This window comes from Myxocyprinus asiaticus, chromosome 15 (genome assembly GCF_019703515.2).
Source record: "Myxocyprinus asiaticus isolate MX2 ecotype Aquarium Trade chromosome 15, UBuf_Myxa_2, whole genome shotgun sequence".
Lineage (NCBI taxonomy): Eukaryota > Metazoa > Chordata > Actinopteri > Cypriniformes > Catostomidae > Myxocyprinus > Myxocyprinus asiaticus.
In genome coordinates, this window is record NC_059358.1 from 25,479,086 (window position 1) to 25,494,929 (window position 15,844).

At 38.5% G+C, this 15,844-nt stretch overlaps 1 protein-coding gene across 2 annotated transcripts in view; it reads right to left on the bottom strand.

Annotated features, from left to right (window-relative positions):
• Window positions 1-5,537: 5,537 nt before the first annotated feature.
• Window positions 5,538-15,844, bottom strand: part of LOC127453280 (small conductance calcium-activated potassium channel protein 3-like) — a 116,031-nt gene continuing 105,724 nt past the window's right edge. The window contains exons 7-10 of one of the 2 annotated variants that reach the window (XM_051719528.1): window positions 14,484-14,528; window positions 12,603-12,730; window positions 9,574-9,643; window positions 5,538-6,880 (exon numbers count right to left, since the gene is read on the bottom strand). In XM_051719528.1, the coding sequence (XP_051575488.1) occupies window positions 6,548-6,880; window positions 9,574-9,643; window positions 12,603-12,730; window positions 14,484-14,528 (576 nt within the window). In that variant the 3' untranslated portion in view covers window positions 5,538-6,547. The remainder of the gene's footprint in view (window positions 6,881-9,573; window positions 9,644-12,602; window positions 12,731-14,483; window positions 14,529-15,844) is intronic. The other variant, XM_051719527.1, reaches the window with a different exon arrangement.

Genomic DNA, 15,844 nt, shown 5'->3' on the forward strand with positions numbered 1-15,844 from the left:
TCGGAGGTAGAGCCACAGAAGACAGGAAGCAGAAAGGCCTCCATCGAGGAGCAGAGGAGCCTATGCTGAGGGAGGCTCTGGACCCACCGGAGCTAGGAGCAGGGGCCTCCATTGAGGGGGTCTCTGGAACCACCGGAGCTTGGAAGAGAGTGGTCTCCGTCAAAGGGATCTCTGAGACCATTGGATCCGGGATCAGAGCAGGGAGTGGAGGAGCCTCTGATGCTAAAGATTCTAGGGTTAACCTCACTTATTCTCTCCATGTGTAGTCTCCCATCTTTTGCAATTCCCTGTGATATGTTAATCCAATCTGGTATATTGACTTGAAACGGGAGTCCTCAAAACTTGTGAGACACGCAATGGCACAGAAGCGAAGGGAGTATTCCCTAATGGGTAAATCCGCCCAGCTCAACTGAATGAACAAAGCTGCTAGATCCATTTTTAAGGTCTGTTCTTATGTCAGGGTTTGTGTAGAATTATTTTTTTCAAAAAAAAAAAAAAAAAGAAGAAAAAACATGACATCCTTTGTAATCTTTGTGTCTTGACTGGCCTGCACAAAGCCCAGATCTGAACCGCAATGAAAACTTTTGGGATGAATTGTAATGCAGACTCCAAGCCAGACACCACCACCCAACATCAGTGCCTGATCTCACTGATGCTCTTGTGTCTAAATGAGACCAAATCCCAACTGCCATGTTCCAACATCTGGTGGAAAGCCTTCCCAGAAGAGTGGAAGCTGTTAGGGTGAACCAACTCCCTATCAATGCCAACAGCTTTGAAACTTAATGTTCAACAAGCTCATATGGGTGTGGTGTTCAGGTGTCTACATACAATACTTTTGGCTATGCAGTGTATTTCTATCTTTTTTCATGTTTCTTCCCCTATTTTTCTCTTTTCACTTCAAAACCTCTTGTTCACCTCCACTGCCTGTATTGTATCAGACTCCTTTGCCAGCCACCAATTAAACTTTAAGCCCACCAGACAGCTGAAGGTATTTCCTGAGGATCAGGCCAAGAACAGACCACAGTCTTAACCTTTTCGAATAAAGGCATTTAAAATAAATTTACGTACCATACTTACAGTAAAGTGACGCATCGAAATTTAACTTCAGTGTCAAACACCTGGACTGATAATAGCAGGGGTGAGTCATCAGTATAAAGCTGTCTAGTGGTTGTGACAGTCTGAATTCTTTCAATCCGATCAGTGATGACATCGCAGCACAAAAGGTGTCCTGTCACTAAAACGGGAATGGGTGAAGTCACACTTTTCCCCCACATGTTCTGCTGAGATTGACTTTACAGTCTTTAAGTTTGGAATCTCCTGGCAAAAAAATTATAGTAATTTTGAAATTAACCTCTTATTCTTTTCATATGTTCCTCTGACATTATCAAAACCAAGTAAGCATATTATTGGATCTTTATCCATATATTGCTACAGTTTACTCACCCTCAAGTTATTCCATATCCATATGACTTTCTTTCTTCTGTGGAACACAAAAGGAGATGTTAGGCAAAATGTTACCCTCAAGGCCCAAGCACACTTACGGTGAAGTTCTTCTTAGTTCTTTGTTTAGAGGTAAAAAGAAGTTCAAAACAGCTGAGCAACAACATACTATTTGCGAACAGCAAGACACCTACCACAACGCTGAGGGGGGCGTTTAGAGGTACGTTTAAATATGAGGCCGCTTAAGAAAGACTACATGTAAAACTTAAACTAATATGACATTAAAATGTGTTATCAATGCCTTCATGCCTAATTCTATGAGTAGAATTCACACAAGATCAGTTAAAGAAGCTGTTTTAACTACTCGATGAAGATTTAAAGTAATATAGCCTGTATGCAGTAGAGAATGTGTTATTTGTTTTGGTTACATTCTGAATTCATGATGCTAATGCGCTAACACGCTATATGCTGCCATAATATGCATCGATTACACTGTGTTATTGTAATTTATGATGACACTGATACTATTTTATGTGTATAAAAGAGTTTTAATTGGCAGAGTACAGACAAAAGAGTGATGAGTATATCTTACTTTGGGCAGATGTGTAAAAGGCTTTCGGCTGCAGATGGCATATGAGTGAATGGGCACTTAAGAGTATTTGAGTAGATTTGATTCCTTTTGTAGATTAATTAAACAAACAAACAAAAACAAAACAAAAAAATCACATGACATGTTCTCTGAAAATGTCTTTACGCTAACGATTGTACAAATGTTGGTTAATTTGCACCAGTTCGCTACTAAGCACGCAGAAGCTGGTGTGTTCATGTTGACTGAATGGGAATTAGCTGTCAGCCTCAAAGTAGGTGGAGCTCCAGGTCACACCTACTGATAGCGTGGATCATGGCAGTAAGGTTTTTAGCAGTCGTAAGACGATATCCCGAAAGTTTGCCCTAGCAAACTGTTATGAACTACCGAAATGAACTTAAAAACACCTTTTTTTGGACAGATTTTGTTCAAAATCATGTCATACCCTTTGTCACAATCATTCTTAATTTATGTAGGAAGTATGCATGGGTCTTCAGTCTCTATTCACTTTCATGGGAAAAAGATGCTATCATTCTGCCTAACATCTCTCCTACTGTGTTTTACTGAGGTAGGAATGTCAAACGGGTTTGGAACAACATGAGGGTCAGTTAATGATGTCAGAATTTTCATGTGCAGGTGAACATTTTCTTTACATGTACTTTACAGAAAAGTGACTGATATCCAGAATCGACTGGTCCTTTCTTTTCTTAAAAATAAAGGCAAAAATTGAGGTTACATTGAGGAACTTACAATGGAAGAGAATGGCACCAATTTTTGGAGGGTTTATAAGTAGGAATGTGAAGCTTATAATTTTATGAAAGTGCTTACATTTATTCTTCTGTTAAAACTTAAATTGTCATTTTTTTCAGTTGTTTTAAGGTTAATTTCTAAGGTTTACAGTGTTGTATCAGCATGCATGGGTCTTGTGCCTGGACCAAACTATGGATAGAGACATGCAGGGGGGAGGACAGAGCTGACACCAAACTCTGCTGACTACAGGAGGAGAGGGGCAGCAGAGCTGGAGGACTGACTGCAGAGAGAGGATTGCCCCTGTCCCTGTCAGGCGTGTGCCTGCCCAAATTTCTGTATAAAAAGGCAATGACGCATAAAAACCAGATTAAATCATGCCTGCTCTGATCCACCACAGCCCCTAGTATCAAAGGCAGTTCTGATGCTGCTTTGGTTCTATGTAAATTAAATGTTGTTGTTGTCATGATAAAGCATATATTTAATAATTTTTAGTTTCATATTTAAAAGTATAATTTCACATTTCATTACATTCATAATTATATATAAAGCATTAATCTCATAACATTGCTTATGTAATTGCTGTATAAATGCATTTATGCCACCTCTGAGCAGCATTAAACAGGTGCAATACACCTAAATGCCACTTCATGCTTACACGTAATATCTTCTCAATGTAATTTGCATACTGAATTATCATCGTCAGGCTTTATTTTTCAATTTATTAATGGACAGTGAGCCATTATTGGGCACTCTAAATCAATCTCTTTCTTTCCCTTTCTCTTACTATTTTCAAATGGTCATTGTCATATCAACAATATCACAACTTTTACCAATGTTATCATTAATCTTTTGCTGCTTTGGGCTTGTATACAGTATATGTATTTCAGAAAATGCATATTTTGTTTAATTTGCATGGCATAACTAATGAAGTTATGCAGAATTACTGAATAGTCATATGCTAATATAACCTAATATTAGCCTATAGGTTCTCTATAGATACCAGATGGTTTCATCCTTTAATTTTGTAACTAAGCAAAGGCAGAGATCAGAGATATTGAATAAAAAAAACCTTTCAGGCATGCCAGCACGTAATGAGACTGAATGGCATGTTGGGCTGAGCATGCCCCAACGCCCCGGTCACTCACCATTTGTAGGATCCTCTCTGTGCTGTCAGTTGATGTTCACAGGCACATGAGTGCTGAGAGGTAACAGCAGCTTGGGAACATTAAGTCTAGTCGACTGACTGAGTAATCAATGAGCTCATTAACAAAACCCACCAAACTACTCTGTCTTTCAACGGCATGTCGAAGTTACAGCTCTACAATATAATATAATTATTTTGAGAACTTATAACGAAGCACAGAGAAACCAGAGACTCGTTAAGACTAATTTTTAAACCAAAATGTGGGTTTTGCCAGGCGCTGGTAAACAGCACCAGATCGTAACGCCTGCCACTTTTTGAAACAATGTAGCCTACGTTTGATAAGGTGACCGTACGTTCTCTTTTTCCCGGACATATCCTCTTTTTCGGACCTTAATAAAGCGTCCGGCCGGGATCCTAAATTTGCGAAAATGTATGGGATTCGGCTTTAGTTGCATTATGATGTGCATCTGGTCTAATACTTCATTGTGTGCGCGCGCATATTTGCATTGCTTTAACCCCTCTTTGTAAGTCCCGCCTTCTCGCACACCAATTGGTAGATTATAAGAGGTTTGCAGCAACTATTGGCCAAATTCCTGCCTGTCAATCTCTCCGCGAACGCGCGAAGCGCTGTTGTGTTCGGCATCAAACAGTTGCTTTGCAGTAGCAGCAAATGACAGCAGAGTGGAAACAATGCCCAAACGAAAGTGCAAATTTACAGAAGATTTGCACAGAAAATTCCCATGCTTTCGTCCAGGTCGAGATCCGTGGGAAGCAGAATGTATGACATGTAAAGCTGGCACTTATGTGTCAGTTGCTAATTAGCCCTTCGAAGCATAAAGGGTCAGCAAAAGGTGAAAGTTCATCAGGTAAATTAACAGACTACTTTTTGCGACCAGGTAAAATTGTTATCACATTGCTTCATTTTCCATGGCCATTCAATATAATAGTAATAGTAAATGAAGGTACACTCATGGCATCAAATATTTTATTTTAGTACATGGACATTCAAAAGAATGTTGGAAATTTTTATTTATTTATATATATTTATGTTATGCTAATAGAGTGTCTTTTTTACTGTATTAAAGTTTGCATTCATAGTAACAGTTTTGAACACTATTTTGAACACTATTATTCGACACCCCACCCGGTCCGGAAAAACAAAAAAGGTGTCCTCTTTTTGGAAAACCAGAATATGGTTACCCTAACGTTTGATTAACATCAGCAGTATCTGGTTCTGTTATTACAGAGCATAACAGTTGGTAACTATGAGGGGCTGTTCACATCATCAACTCGTTTTTGCGTCCGTCTGGCTGCTTTTCTTTTACTTATGTAAACATACGCTAGACGGACGTCTCTGACTGTTGCACCGCGTATTTTAGGCGCCGTGTAAAGATAAAAAGTTAAAAACACGGGACAAGGACGCGTTAGGTGCGAACGTCCCCTACCACATCACGTATTTGTAAGGCAATAAAAAGAAGAAGAGTAATGCACCCTTTATAACAGCACTAATAGCAGCATGAGGACGTGTGGACAGCCTTGCTTCCACACTTCAAATTTGTCCGTTTTATGCACTCGCTTGGTCTTGTCAGTTGCAATGATACTCACACATAGACACAGTCATGTATATATATATACTTTATTAATTCTCTCTGGTAAAATAAAATTACAAAATAATTTCAACCTCAAACAGCTCCTCCCTTATCTATAATTAATATTAAATCGTTATTTATACAGCAATCATAATTTTCATGACGAATGAGAAGAGTGCTATTGTATACTTATATTAAATATGAGCTATAACTGCGTTAGTAATTATTAATGGTAAAAAACTGAGTGATACAAAGCTGTAATAACATTCTGTACAATATTCTGAGTGGATGTAATTCAGTATACCAGCCACATGGTATCATATTAGTCAGTTATCAAAATGGTCTCCATTGAAATGGGGTCAGAAGTAAAATAGTCTCTTATTCCAACACACCATTGTAATAGAAGCAATTCCACTCAGAAAATGACTATAATCACTCATTCTACAGTTATTTCAGTGTGAGCAGCTGTTCCACCTTGATGGGGTGATTTTATAATGTATCGACTGGCTTCAGCGTTGCTTCATGTAATAATGCTTTGCTCAAATGGCTGTTAGTCTTTTGCAGACTGTAAAAAAGTGCTGTCCAGATTTCTATGATGATTTTCCCATCATAACATTCTCGAGTATCTATTTATATCTGTATAAATAGATACCGCCCACCATAGTCCCTCGTTTGCAACTTACACCATATAGTCAATTTCAGTAAACTGTAGACAGAGCACTTTGGTAGCAAAAACAAGATTAGAGAAAGTGTGTGAGTGAGTGTGCATGCATGTTAACCTGTAAGTGTATGTGTCAGTGTCTTCTGAAATGTATTCATTCATGTTAATAGTAAGGTATGTCCTTCTTGTGGACTACATGAAATATGGCAGTTTTGTCATAGGGTTTTTTGTGCAAATGTTAGCCTCTCGTCCACCATGATATATTCTGTGGCGTTAAGCTGTGTAATACTTGTAGTTACAGTGCATTGTATGTGTATGCGTTATTTTGACTATTCGTCCATCTCTCCACCCCAGAGGCCCTGCCAACACCAGCGCTCTCAGCAGCTGGAGGTGCTGGTGTTGGGGCTGTCCTCGGTGGGCTGGCAGGGGGTGGTGATGGAGCCGGAGGGGGGGTTGGCTAGAGGCAGGCTGGCAGCGGTGGGTAAAAGCACAGAGGGCACAGTGGGGCTCAGGATCTTGGCATCACGCTCACACAGCAGTTGAACCAGTGCAGTGTGCTGGGCAGTGAGTGTGGCAGACAGGTGAGCAGGCAGAGTGTTAAACCCGGCTGTCAACTGCTCCACCCGCTGCTCCAGACCTAACATCTGCCTCTCAAGATCCTCACTGCGGTCATTCAGTTCGGACATCAATTCATACATGACACTCTGCATCTGCGTAGAGAGACAGGAGAGTGTGGTTAGAATAAACCACTGTGGTGAAGGGAAAGCAAAGGGGGAGATATAGGACAGACGGAGGAACAGAGTCAGGGATGATACCAAGAATAACAGAGAGAGTACAAATAGTGTGAAAGATCAGAAGATAGAGAAAAAAGTAACGAATGGACCAGTTCACACCCATACAAAAAAAAAGTCACTAATGAGATCTTTTTAATATCTCACTTTTCTCCTAGACAGCAACGAGATTAAATGGAGATGAAATGGAGACTTAGTCTTCTTAAGTCAGATGTTTCTCCTGAGTAAATGTCCCTAGTAATCGCATGTCTCTCCTCTCACTCTAAAATCAAAAAGATCATCGAGGCACCATTTGGGGTTCCTCAGAACCTTCTGGAGAACCTCTAGGAATCCTTTTCAGGGTGCCTCAGATATCTTATTGTGTACTCAAGAAACTTCAATATACATTTTAAGTGTCTGAAAGCCTTTCCTTTAGATTGTGTTTACTGGAGGAACCGCTGACAGTCCTTACAGATTCCAAAGAGATCTCAACAATGGTACTAACTGTGTTCCGATTTTCAAAGATACCAAAGTCAGATATATCAATATGAACTCAAACATTTCTCATCAAATTCTTCCAAGATCAAATTATCCGAGCTATTCACATTAATTCTATTGCTTTATCCTCTTACTCTACACTATAAAGATGAAATAATGCTCAAGGCACCATTTGGGGTTCATCACATGCAACACCAGAGGAATCCTCCTTTAAAGAAGTCTCAAATATATTATTTATGTCCTCAAGCAACTTCAAGATAAATTTAAAATGCCTCAAAGCTTTTCGCTTATGACAGGGTTACTGAAGGAACTGCTGACAGTCCTTAGAGTTCTTCAGAGTGCTTGCAGGAACTACGAGTATGCTTGTCAGAGAATTGAAATGGTGTCTTGAGTATCTATTAATTTTTTACAGTGCATGTCAACAATTGTCTCGTATTATTTCTTCAAATACATTTTAAGAGAAACATCTGAGACAAAGTTGATACTTAAACAACTGAGATCTCCAATAAGACTTGTGAGCTTGGAAAGGGCAGCCTCTGAGCAATACAATTTTCCTCTGAGTAAGGAGGGCAAGTAAAAGATGTTAATAGTTAACAGAAACTAGACATGGAAGATAAGGGAAAGAACAACAGAGAATTTGAAGTTAAAGGAATATTCCGGGTTCAATAGTTAAGCTCAATCGTCAGAATTTGTGGCATAACATTGATTACTACAAAATAAATAAATAAATAAATCACCTTGACCCTCCTTTTCTTTAAAAAAAGGAAAAATCGATGTTACAGTGAGGCACTTACAATGGAAGTGAATGTGGCCAATTTCTGGAGGGTTTAAAGGCAGAAAGTGAAGCTTATAATTTTATGAAAGCACTTACATTAATACTTCTGTTAAAACTTGTGTATTATCTGAGCTGTAAAGTTATTTATATTGTCATTTTTATAGTCGTTTTTGGGTTTATGCCGTTAGGTCGCCATGGCAATGAAGTTATAAAATTGGATATAACTTTACACAGAAAAGGTTATTAAGCGATTTTATCACATTAAAATCATGTTATCATGAATATTGTTTGAGTCTTGTGGCTATACTTTTGAAACTTATGCTTATACTTTTGAGTATTTTAACGTTTATGGATTGGCTGTTCACTATCATAGTAAATGCCTCACTGTAACCCAAATTTTCCTTTTTTTTTTTTTTTTTTTTTTTTTTTTTTTTTAAGAAAAGGGGAGACAAGTTGAAAATTTGTGTTAATCAGCATTATGCTACAAATGATGTTGATTAAGCTTAACTTGCATTGAACCTGGAATATTCCTTTAAGGAATAAATAAATGGATAGAATATTTACAGTTGAAAAAGAAAAAGCTTAGAAATGGGCAGAGAGAAAATTAGATTAAATGTACCTTAATCAATCCAATTGAGTTCTAACACTAAGCACATAATAAATCTTACCAAAAAATAACAAAGGGCCTGACACATGAAACATACACTGTACTACACCCTCTAAATATCTAAAGAGAAAACGGTTCACATTCCAGGAATACACGACAACTCGCTCTCTTTCACAAAATCATATGAATGCATGAATGCATACATAGAAGAAATAAACACACTCATTTAACAAGACTCAGATTCAAGTAAAAATGCACAAACACACACTCATCATGAAAAATATCTTGAATTGCACACAATTTTCTGTCATTCTTTAGCTTCCTGTCTCTCTCCCCTCCCACCCTCTCACTCTCACCCTCTCCCTGTCTCTTCGCTCCCACTGTCATCCCAGCTTTAACACTTGTTCAGGTTGCTAGGAGACACATAGCCACAGAAAAAAATGGGTCAGCATGGAAACAGTTGAATGCTGAGATATATTTGGGAAAGCAAAAGTATGTGTGTGTCACCAGGTATTATGTGTTGTCGTGTATGCACTTGCAGCCTTGGGCATTATAAAATGTGCATGTGGGCACGTTAATATTGTAGGAAAGGGAACACAATGACATTGAAAGTGTGTGTGTGGGTTTCTACTGTTTCCTAACAGATGTAACATGCATATGTGTGGGCTCTGATATGTGACCATGTCTGTGATTTGTGTTTATATGTGTGTGAGAGTGGAAGCATGTCATGTCTGATGTTCAGAGTAGTCTTACCTTTGATAAGTCCACCAAAGTATTGGCTTGATCACTGAGTTTTCTCTGCTCCATTTTAACACTTCGCAATCTGCAAAAACATGGAAGCATTCACACACACACACACACACACACACACACACACACACACACACACACACACACATTAATGCAACACAAAGCCCATTAGATCTTCTAATCTCACAAGCAATGACGGCCCTCAATTGTAAACTCGACAACCGACTAATTAACTTAATCTGCATGTTTTCTTAATTTGTTGTTGAAATGAATTTCCATCCTCTGAGATGAATACACAATTACAGCATAAATCCTAAAAGCACTAGATTTCTCTTATTTCTCCTGCAGTCTTTAACAGAAAGGCTTCAGTATGAAAGGAGCCCTTCAAATTGGTGGCCAGTTCCAAAACAAAACAGTGACAGGAGGATTAGAGTTCTTAGATTGACGAGTCTGAGTGTGGAAGCTACCCACACAGGGACATAGAATAGCATTAACATCTTGACCCCAGCCAGCTAACAGTCTTTAACTCAGGAAGAAGCTGATACAGCAGCCAGAGCCTGGCCAAGTGAAAGATCCCAAGCAGGGAATGAAGGCCATGGTTGTGCAATGTTGGTCATTTCTGAGGTTGTTGTCAATGGGATCAATTTCTGGTCACCAGCAAGACTTTGTGAACCAGTTTCACCAGAAAGATGGTTGACCAGCACTTTTTACAGATAAAAAGAATGGTTTTGCTGGTCCACCATCTAGACACCCATACAGTACATATTTTGGATATCACCCTTTTCAAACCCACCTTATTCAACTCATCATTTAATTAGTAGAGACTCTATGGGTGGGTTCCATACTGAATGGCTCATCCTTTCAATGACAAAGGCTTTACCCTCCACAGTGAGAGCTTCGGAGTGTTGAAGAGTATACAGTTGGGCTTAAAAATAACAGTCCTGTGGATCGCACTTCAACATCACCTTTCCAGGCCAAAGGAGCTGCTGTTACTGTTGTAAGATGCTAATAAACATCATTTGCACTGGGCTCCTTGTACCTAATTCAGAAACCTTTATAGACCTTATTCACAGCTGTGCCATCTTTGATTTTTAACGGGAATGGCAACGAGGCTGTGAGGGATAGACTTACTGTCTCTTCAACGGGCTGTACTGCAGTGTTTTTGGATTGTTCCATGGACAAAACATTGAACAAATATCTTTCCAAGAACATTCAGTAGACAAACAACTCCAGACAATATGAGATGTGGAAAATCAGATGGGATCTAGGAGCTTTTTACAGCTTTATACCATGTGTGCCATTGAAGAGATGGTAAGTCTATGTCTCACAGCCTCGTTTTCATTCACGTTAATTCACACAAAGATGCTGTGAATAAGGTGTATACTGTACATGATTTTGCATCACCATTAACTACATTTATAATGCAAAACAAAATAAATGCTTTAAAACTGTTATACTTATTTGTATTTTTTAATGAATAGAACATTTTAACCAGTTAACAAATGTAGTATGTTCAATTATCAAATAAAAAAATTTCACTTTTTAATTTAATAACAGATTAAATGAACTAACTATATAATAAAACAAGCAATAATTTCGAACAAAAAATTAAAAAAAATACAGTTATACATAATAACAATAATTAAAGGTTTTTAATAAACCACAGACATTAAGGGTTGTAACAGGTTTTAGTTTACAGAACCAGAATATGTTTGAATGTGCAACTGGTTTAATTTACGATTTACTTGTAAACCATGTGCAGATTAAAGATGGATGGTCCAATTCCAGTCCGCTTGGGAGAAGTTCATTTCGAAGAGCTCTTCAAAGCAGCTATTTTTGAGCACTTTGGTTTGGAATGATCCTACTGCACAGCATGGTGGCCGTGATTGTTCTCCCTTCTAAGTGTCCTTCAGAAGCCAATTTATGCCATTTGGAATGCAGGGCCTGACCTGAATTGGGTGTGTCAGATAAAGGAGACATCCAAAATGTGTACTATCTGGGGACATGAACAGGGATAGGAACACTGTGTTAGACCAGCACCAAACCAGCACTAACCCACATAAACCAGTCTGAACCAGCATGGAAATTCATGTGGTTTAAGCTATAAATGTGAATAAATTCTTTAAAAAGGCTTCTGTATAAAAAGCTTTTTAAAAAAGCTTAATAAGACACTAGATCTACCAAATACAAAAGCAAAAAAGTTAAACCCATCTCTCACACTTATGAAAAAATTGGCAGACTAGATTGATTAGCATATATGTACAGGCAAGAGTTAGCAGAGGAAGTTGCTGTTTGTGTATGGAATTCTCATGTTTTTCTCTCAAGTACCATGCCTTTGTGCAGTTAGGTCAGGTGTAGAAACTGTTACAATCACACTCGGCACACAACTGGCCACTCAGTCAAAATGTGAAGCGCTTAAAATCTTTTGTGTGGTTTTAGTTCAAAAAGTCAACACTAAAGCACACTTAGCAGGCAAATGCAAAAATACCTGGAGACATTGTAGAGAGCCATCTATAAATCAACGCTGGCAAATAAATAGCTTTCGTTGTTCATAAGTATGTGAGTGTAATTCAAAGTGAGAATATAAAGTAGGTTTTGCAAGGGTGTAGAAACTATGTAAAAAGTTGGGAGACACATTATAAAACTTATCAGCTTGGCTCATAATAATAAATATTAATTAGATGAACATTCACTCAGTAGTCAAAACAAAATTAGGAGCCATATTAGGATTAATTTTATTTAATCGACTGCTAATTAACTGGTTGGCAGACGCTTCAGTTTGGTCTTAAAGTTCTGTTTTACACAGGCTGCTAAAAAAAATTATTTGCGCTGTGGCCAAGCAAAACAAAGCTCTGAAAATATAATGATCTTTGACCAATAAGTGGGTGGTAGGGGTGAACTAAAAGTGGGGTCATGTCCCCTTCAGAGACAATGGCTCTGGTCCACCCCAGTTGTAATGGTTGCTATGTCCTAGGTTTGGGTGAATTTGTTGTGTAAAGCTCTGTGTCTATGTGTGAGGTCATTTTTCTCACTGGTGAATGGCTTGGAGGAACTTCCTCTGATGCTTGCGTACACGGGAGTGGTCAATCTTCTTCATCAGTTTGGTGTGCTTGTATATCAGCCAAGTCTCCCGTAGAACATTCGCCGCTGCATTCTTTATCTGAGGGGACATGTCACCATAAAAACAATTTTAGCAACAGAAAAACCACCTCAGGAGAGAGTAATCACAGAATAACCTCTGCTTTGCCAATATGCACACTCACTCACTTGCAGACACCAATCTCAAACTTTGCCAAATTAATGCTTCCCTTGGGAGATATTCCAGAACGATCTGACAATAGATTTTCTAGCCCATAATTCTGTCATCCGGTCTATTCACAATTCTGGCCCCAGACCAGTGGTGCCCAATAAGAGTTGGTAATGTCTACAGCTACTGTCCTTCAAGTTTTGTGAAGGACTAAAGCAGTAAAGTAAAACTTTACAATAAGGTTCCATTTGTTAACATTAGTTAACAACATTAGTTAAAATGAACTAACAATGAACAATACTTTTACAGCATTTATTAATCTTAGCACAGTCTTTCTAGCAAGTCAGTCCACAGTCGACCATCTTTGGAATGCCCTCGGGAGGCTATTTCAAGACTGTACAGCTCCTACCTACTTGAATGGGGCAAGACCGAAATCTCAAAAATGGTTGGTCAAGATTACAATCAAAGAACAAATTTCAAATCAGCAATAAAATGTGATAATACTGGAATCATAACTTGTTATTGTTACACAATTTTCCGGTGTGTATAGCTGAAGTGCATGTGCGTTCTCGAGTTGACTGACAGGCGTTATCTGTATCTAAAAGGTGACTGGCTCTTTCAACTGTAAGGCGGAACTTCCTTTCCACATCCGATGACCATTGGGCGCTAAGAGCTCCTTGGTTGGGCGTTCCAATTTTTCCCATTCATTTTAATAGAAGTGGCCCGTCTCTGCTATATACTCTCTGATCTTAGTTAATGTTAATTTCAACATATACAACCCCATTTTTTACATTAGTTAATGCACTATATACCAACATGAACTAATAATGAACACTTTTTTTTATTATTATTAACTAACATTAACAAAGATTAATAAATGCTGTGATAAATATATTGTTACTTTTTAGTTCAACATACCTAATGCTTTAACTAATGTTAATGTTAAATGGAACCTTATTGTAAAGTGTTACCAAGTAAATCTTGTATTAGGCACTATATGTATTTTGGTTTAAGTCAAATATTAGTGCATTTAAAGGGATAGCTTACACAAAAATCTAACATATGCCATAACTTTCTCACCCTCATTTTGTTTCAAACTCAACTTTCAACTTTCTTCCATTGAACACAAAAGGAGTTATAAGGAGTTATGTTGGCCTCAGTTACCACTCACATTCATTGTAATGTTTTGCCATACAATGAACGTGAATGGCGTCTGAGACTGTCATTCTGCCTAACTTCGTTTGTGTTCCAGTCATATACAGTATATGGGTGAGTAAATGGTGACAGAATTTTCATTTTTGGGTGAACTATCCCTTTAACTCCAGACTCTTTCCTTTCTAGACTTCATTATCCATAGAATGTTCCTGTGGTCTTGCAGCCACAAACGCTCTGCAAATCTCAGATATGGCACCAAAAGAGTAAAAAATTAAAAAGAAAATCTGTTGAAGAAAAATGAATGAGGCCTTCAAAGGGACGCCGCTTCATGAGGGAAAGAACAATTACATCCTCGGTGGGCAATGGAGGGAGGACAGAGCCTTCCCATTTTTAATAAGTTGTAAAGCACTAGGCTTTTTTTTTTTTTTAAACACCATTTCTGGATTTAGCTCTGATTAATTAACAGTGGTCAGAGTATTTAATAATACAAGAGTAGGAGCTGTGCACCAACCTCAATACAGGTTTCATTTATGAGAAGAGCCAGAGACAGGGCAAGCTAGAGAATGAGAGAAGGAGGAGGCTGTCACCAGTTACAATTTTTTCTTATGATGGTGGGGTGTTCATACCAATCTACACAGCTATAAGTTGCGTTTTCTGAATTCTGCCACTCCATCTTTCCAACCAGGGGCGGACTGGCCATAGGGAGAACCAGGACATTTCCCGGTGGGCCAGCCGCGAAACGGGGCTGAACACCACCCGCTCAACAAGTTTTGAGCAACTACAACCCCATCCCCCAGCTTAACAACTTTTTGGCTGGTTTTTATTTCAAATCCAGGGCCGATTTCTCTTCCCAGTCCGCCCCTGTTTCCAACAGACATTCAAGCAGAATTATAAATTTGTATAAATCTAATCTAGGTAATTATAAACACTGCTAATGCAATTACAAATGCAATTCAAACCAGACTATGGCCCCATCAGCACTAATCTGATTTTGTTTGAAAACTCAAATTTCAGATTACTTTTTTTTTATTTATTTTTTATCCCCTTTTCTCACAATTTGGAATGCCCAATTCCCACTACTTAGTAGGTCCTCGTGGTGGCGCAGTTACTCACCTCAATTCGGGTGGTGGAGGACAAGTCTCAGTTGCCTCCACTTCTGAGACAGTCAATCCGCACATCTTATCACGTGGCTCTTCATGCATGACACCGCGGAGACTCACAGCACGGGAGGCTCATGCTACTCTCCGCAATCCACGACGCGCCCCATTGAGAGCGAGAACCCCTAATCGCGACCACGAGGAGGTTACCCCATGAGACTCTACCCTCTCTAGTTACCGGGCCAATTTGGTTGCTTAGGAGACCTGGCTGGAGTCACTCAGCACGCAAATTTCAGATTACTGACATCATCATTTTACAAAGTATACGGTAATTGAGAGCATTTTCGAAATGCTCCATTTTCTATGTGCAATGACTTATAATTCACACAGAAATCAAATTCCAACATACTGTATGTTGTGTTCAGATCAGGAAAAATCATTGTGCAAAGTGACATTTCAGATATACCCGCACAGAATTTATTTGAAGATCTTTCCCATTACATGAAAAATAAAAGATCAAATTATTGTGTACAGTGTCTCCATTTTAGTTAATCGGTTTGGTACTCTATTTACATGTAGCTAATTGCTATATTTTCAAACATCTTAGTACTTTTCAACAGATTATCACAAATGCAGCTTAAATGCATCTTAAATGCATATTTTCAATTGACTAAGTCCAATACACAAAATCAGAATAACTTTTTATCAACACCTAAATGGTTTGATTAATATATGTGTTTGTAAAGTACAGTAAATAACCAAACATAATGACTTC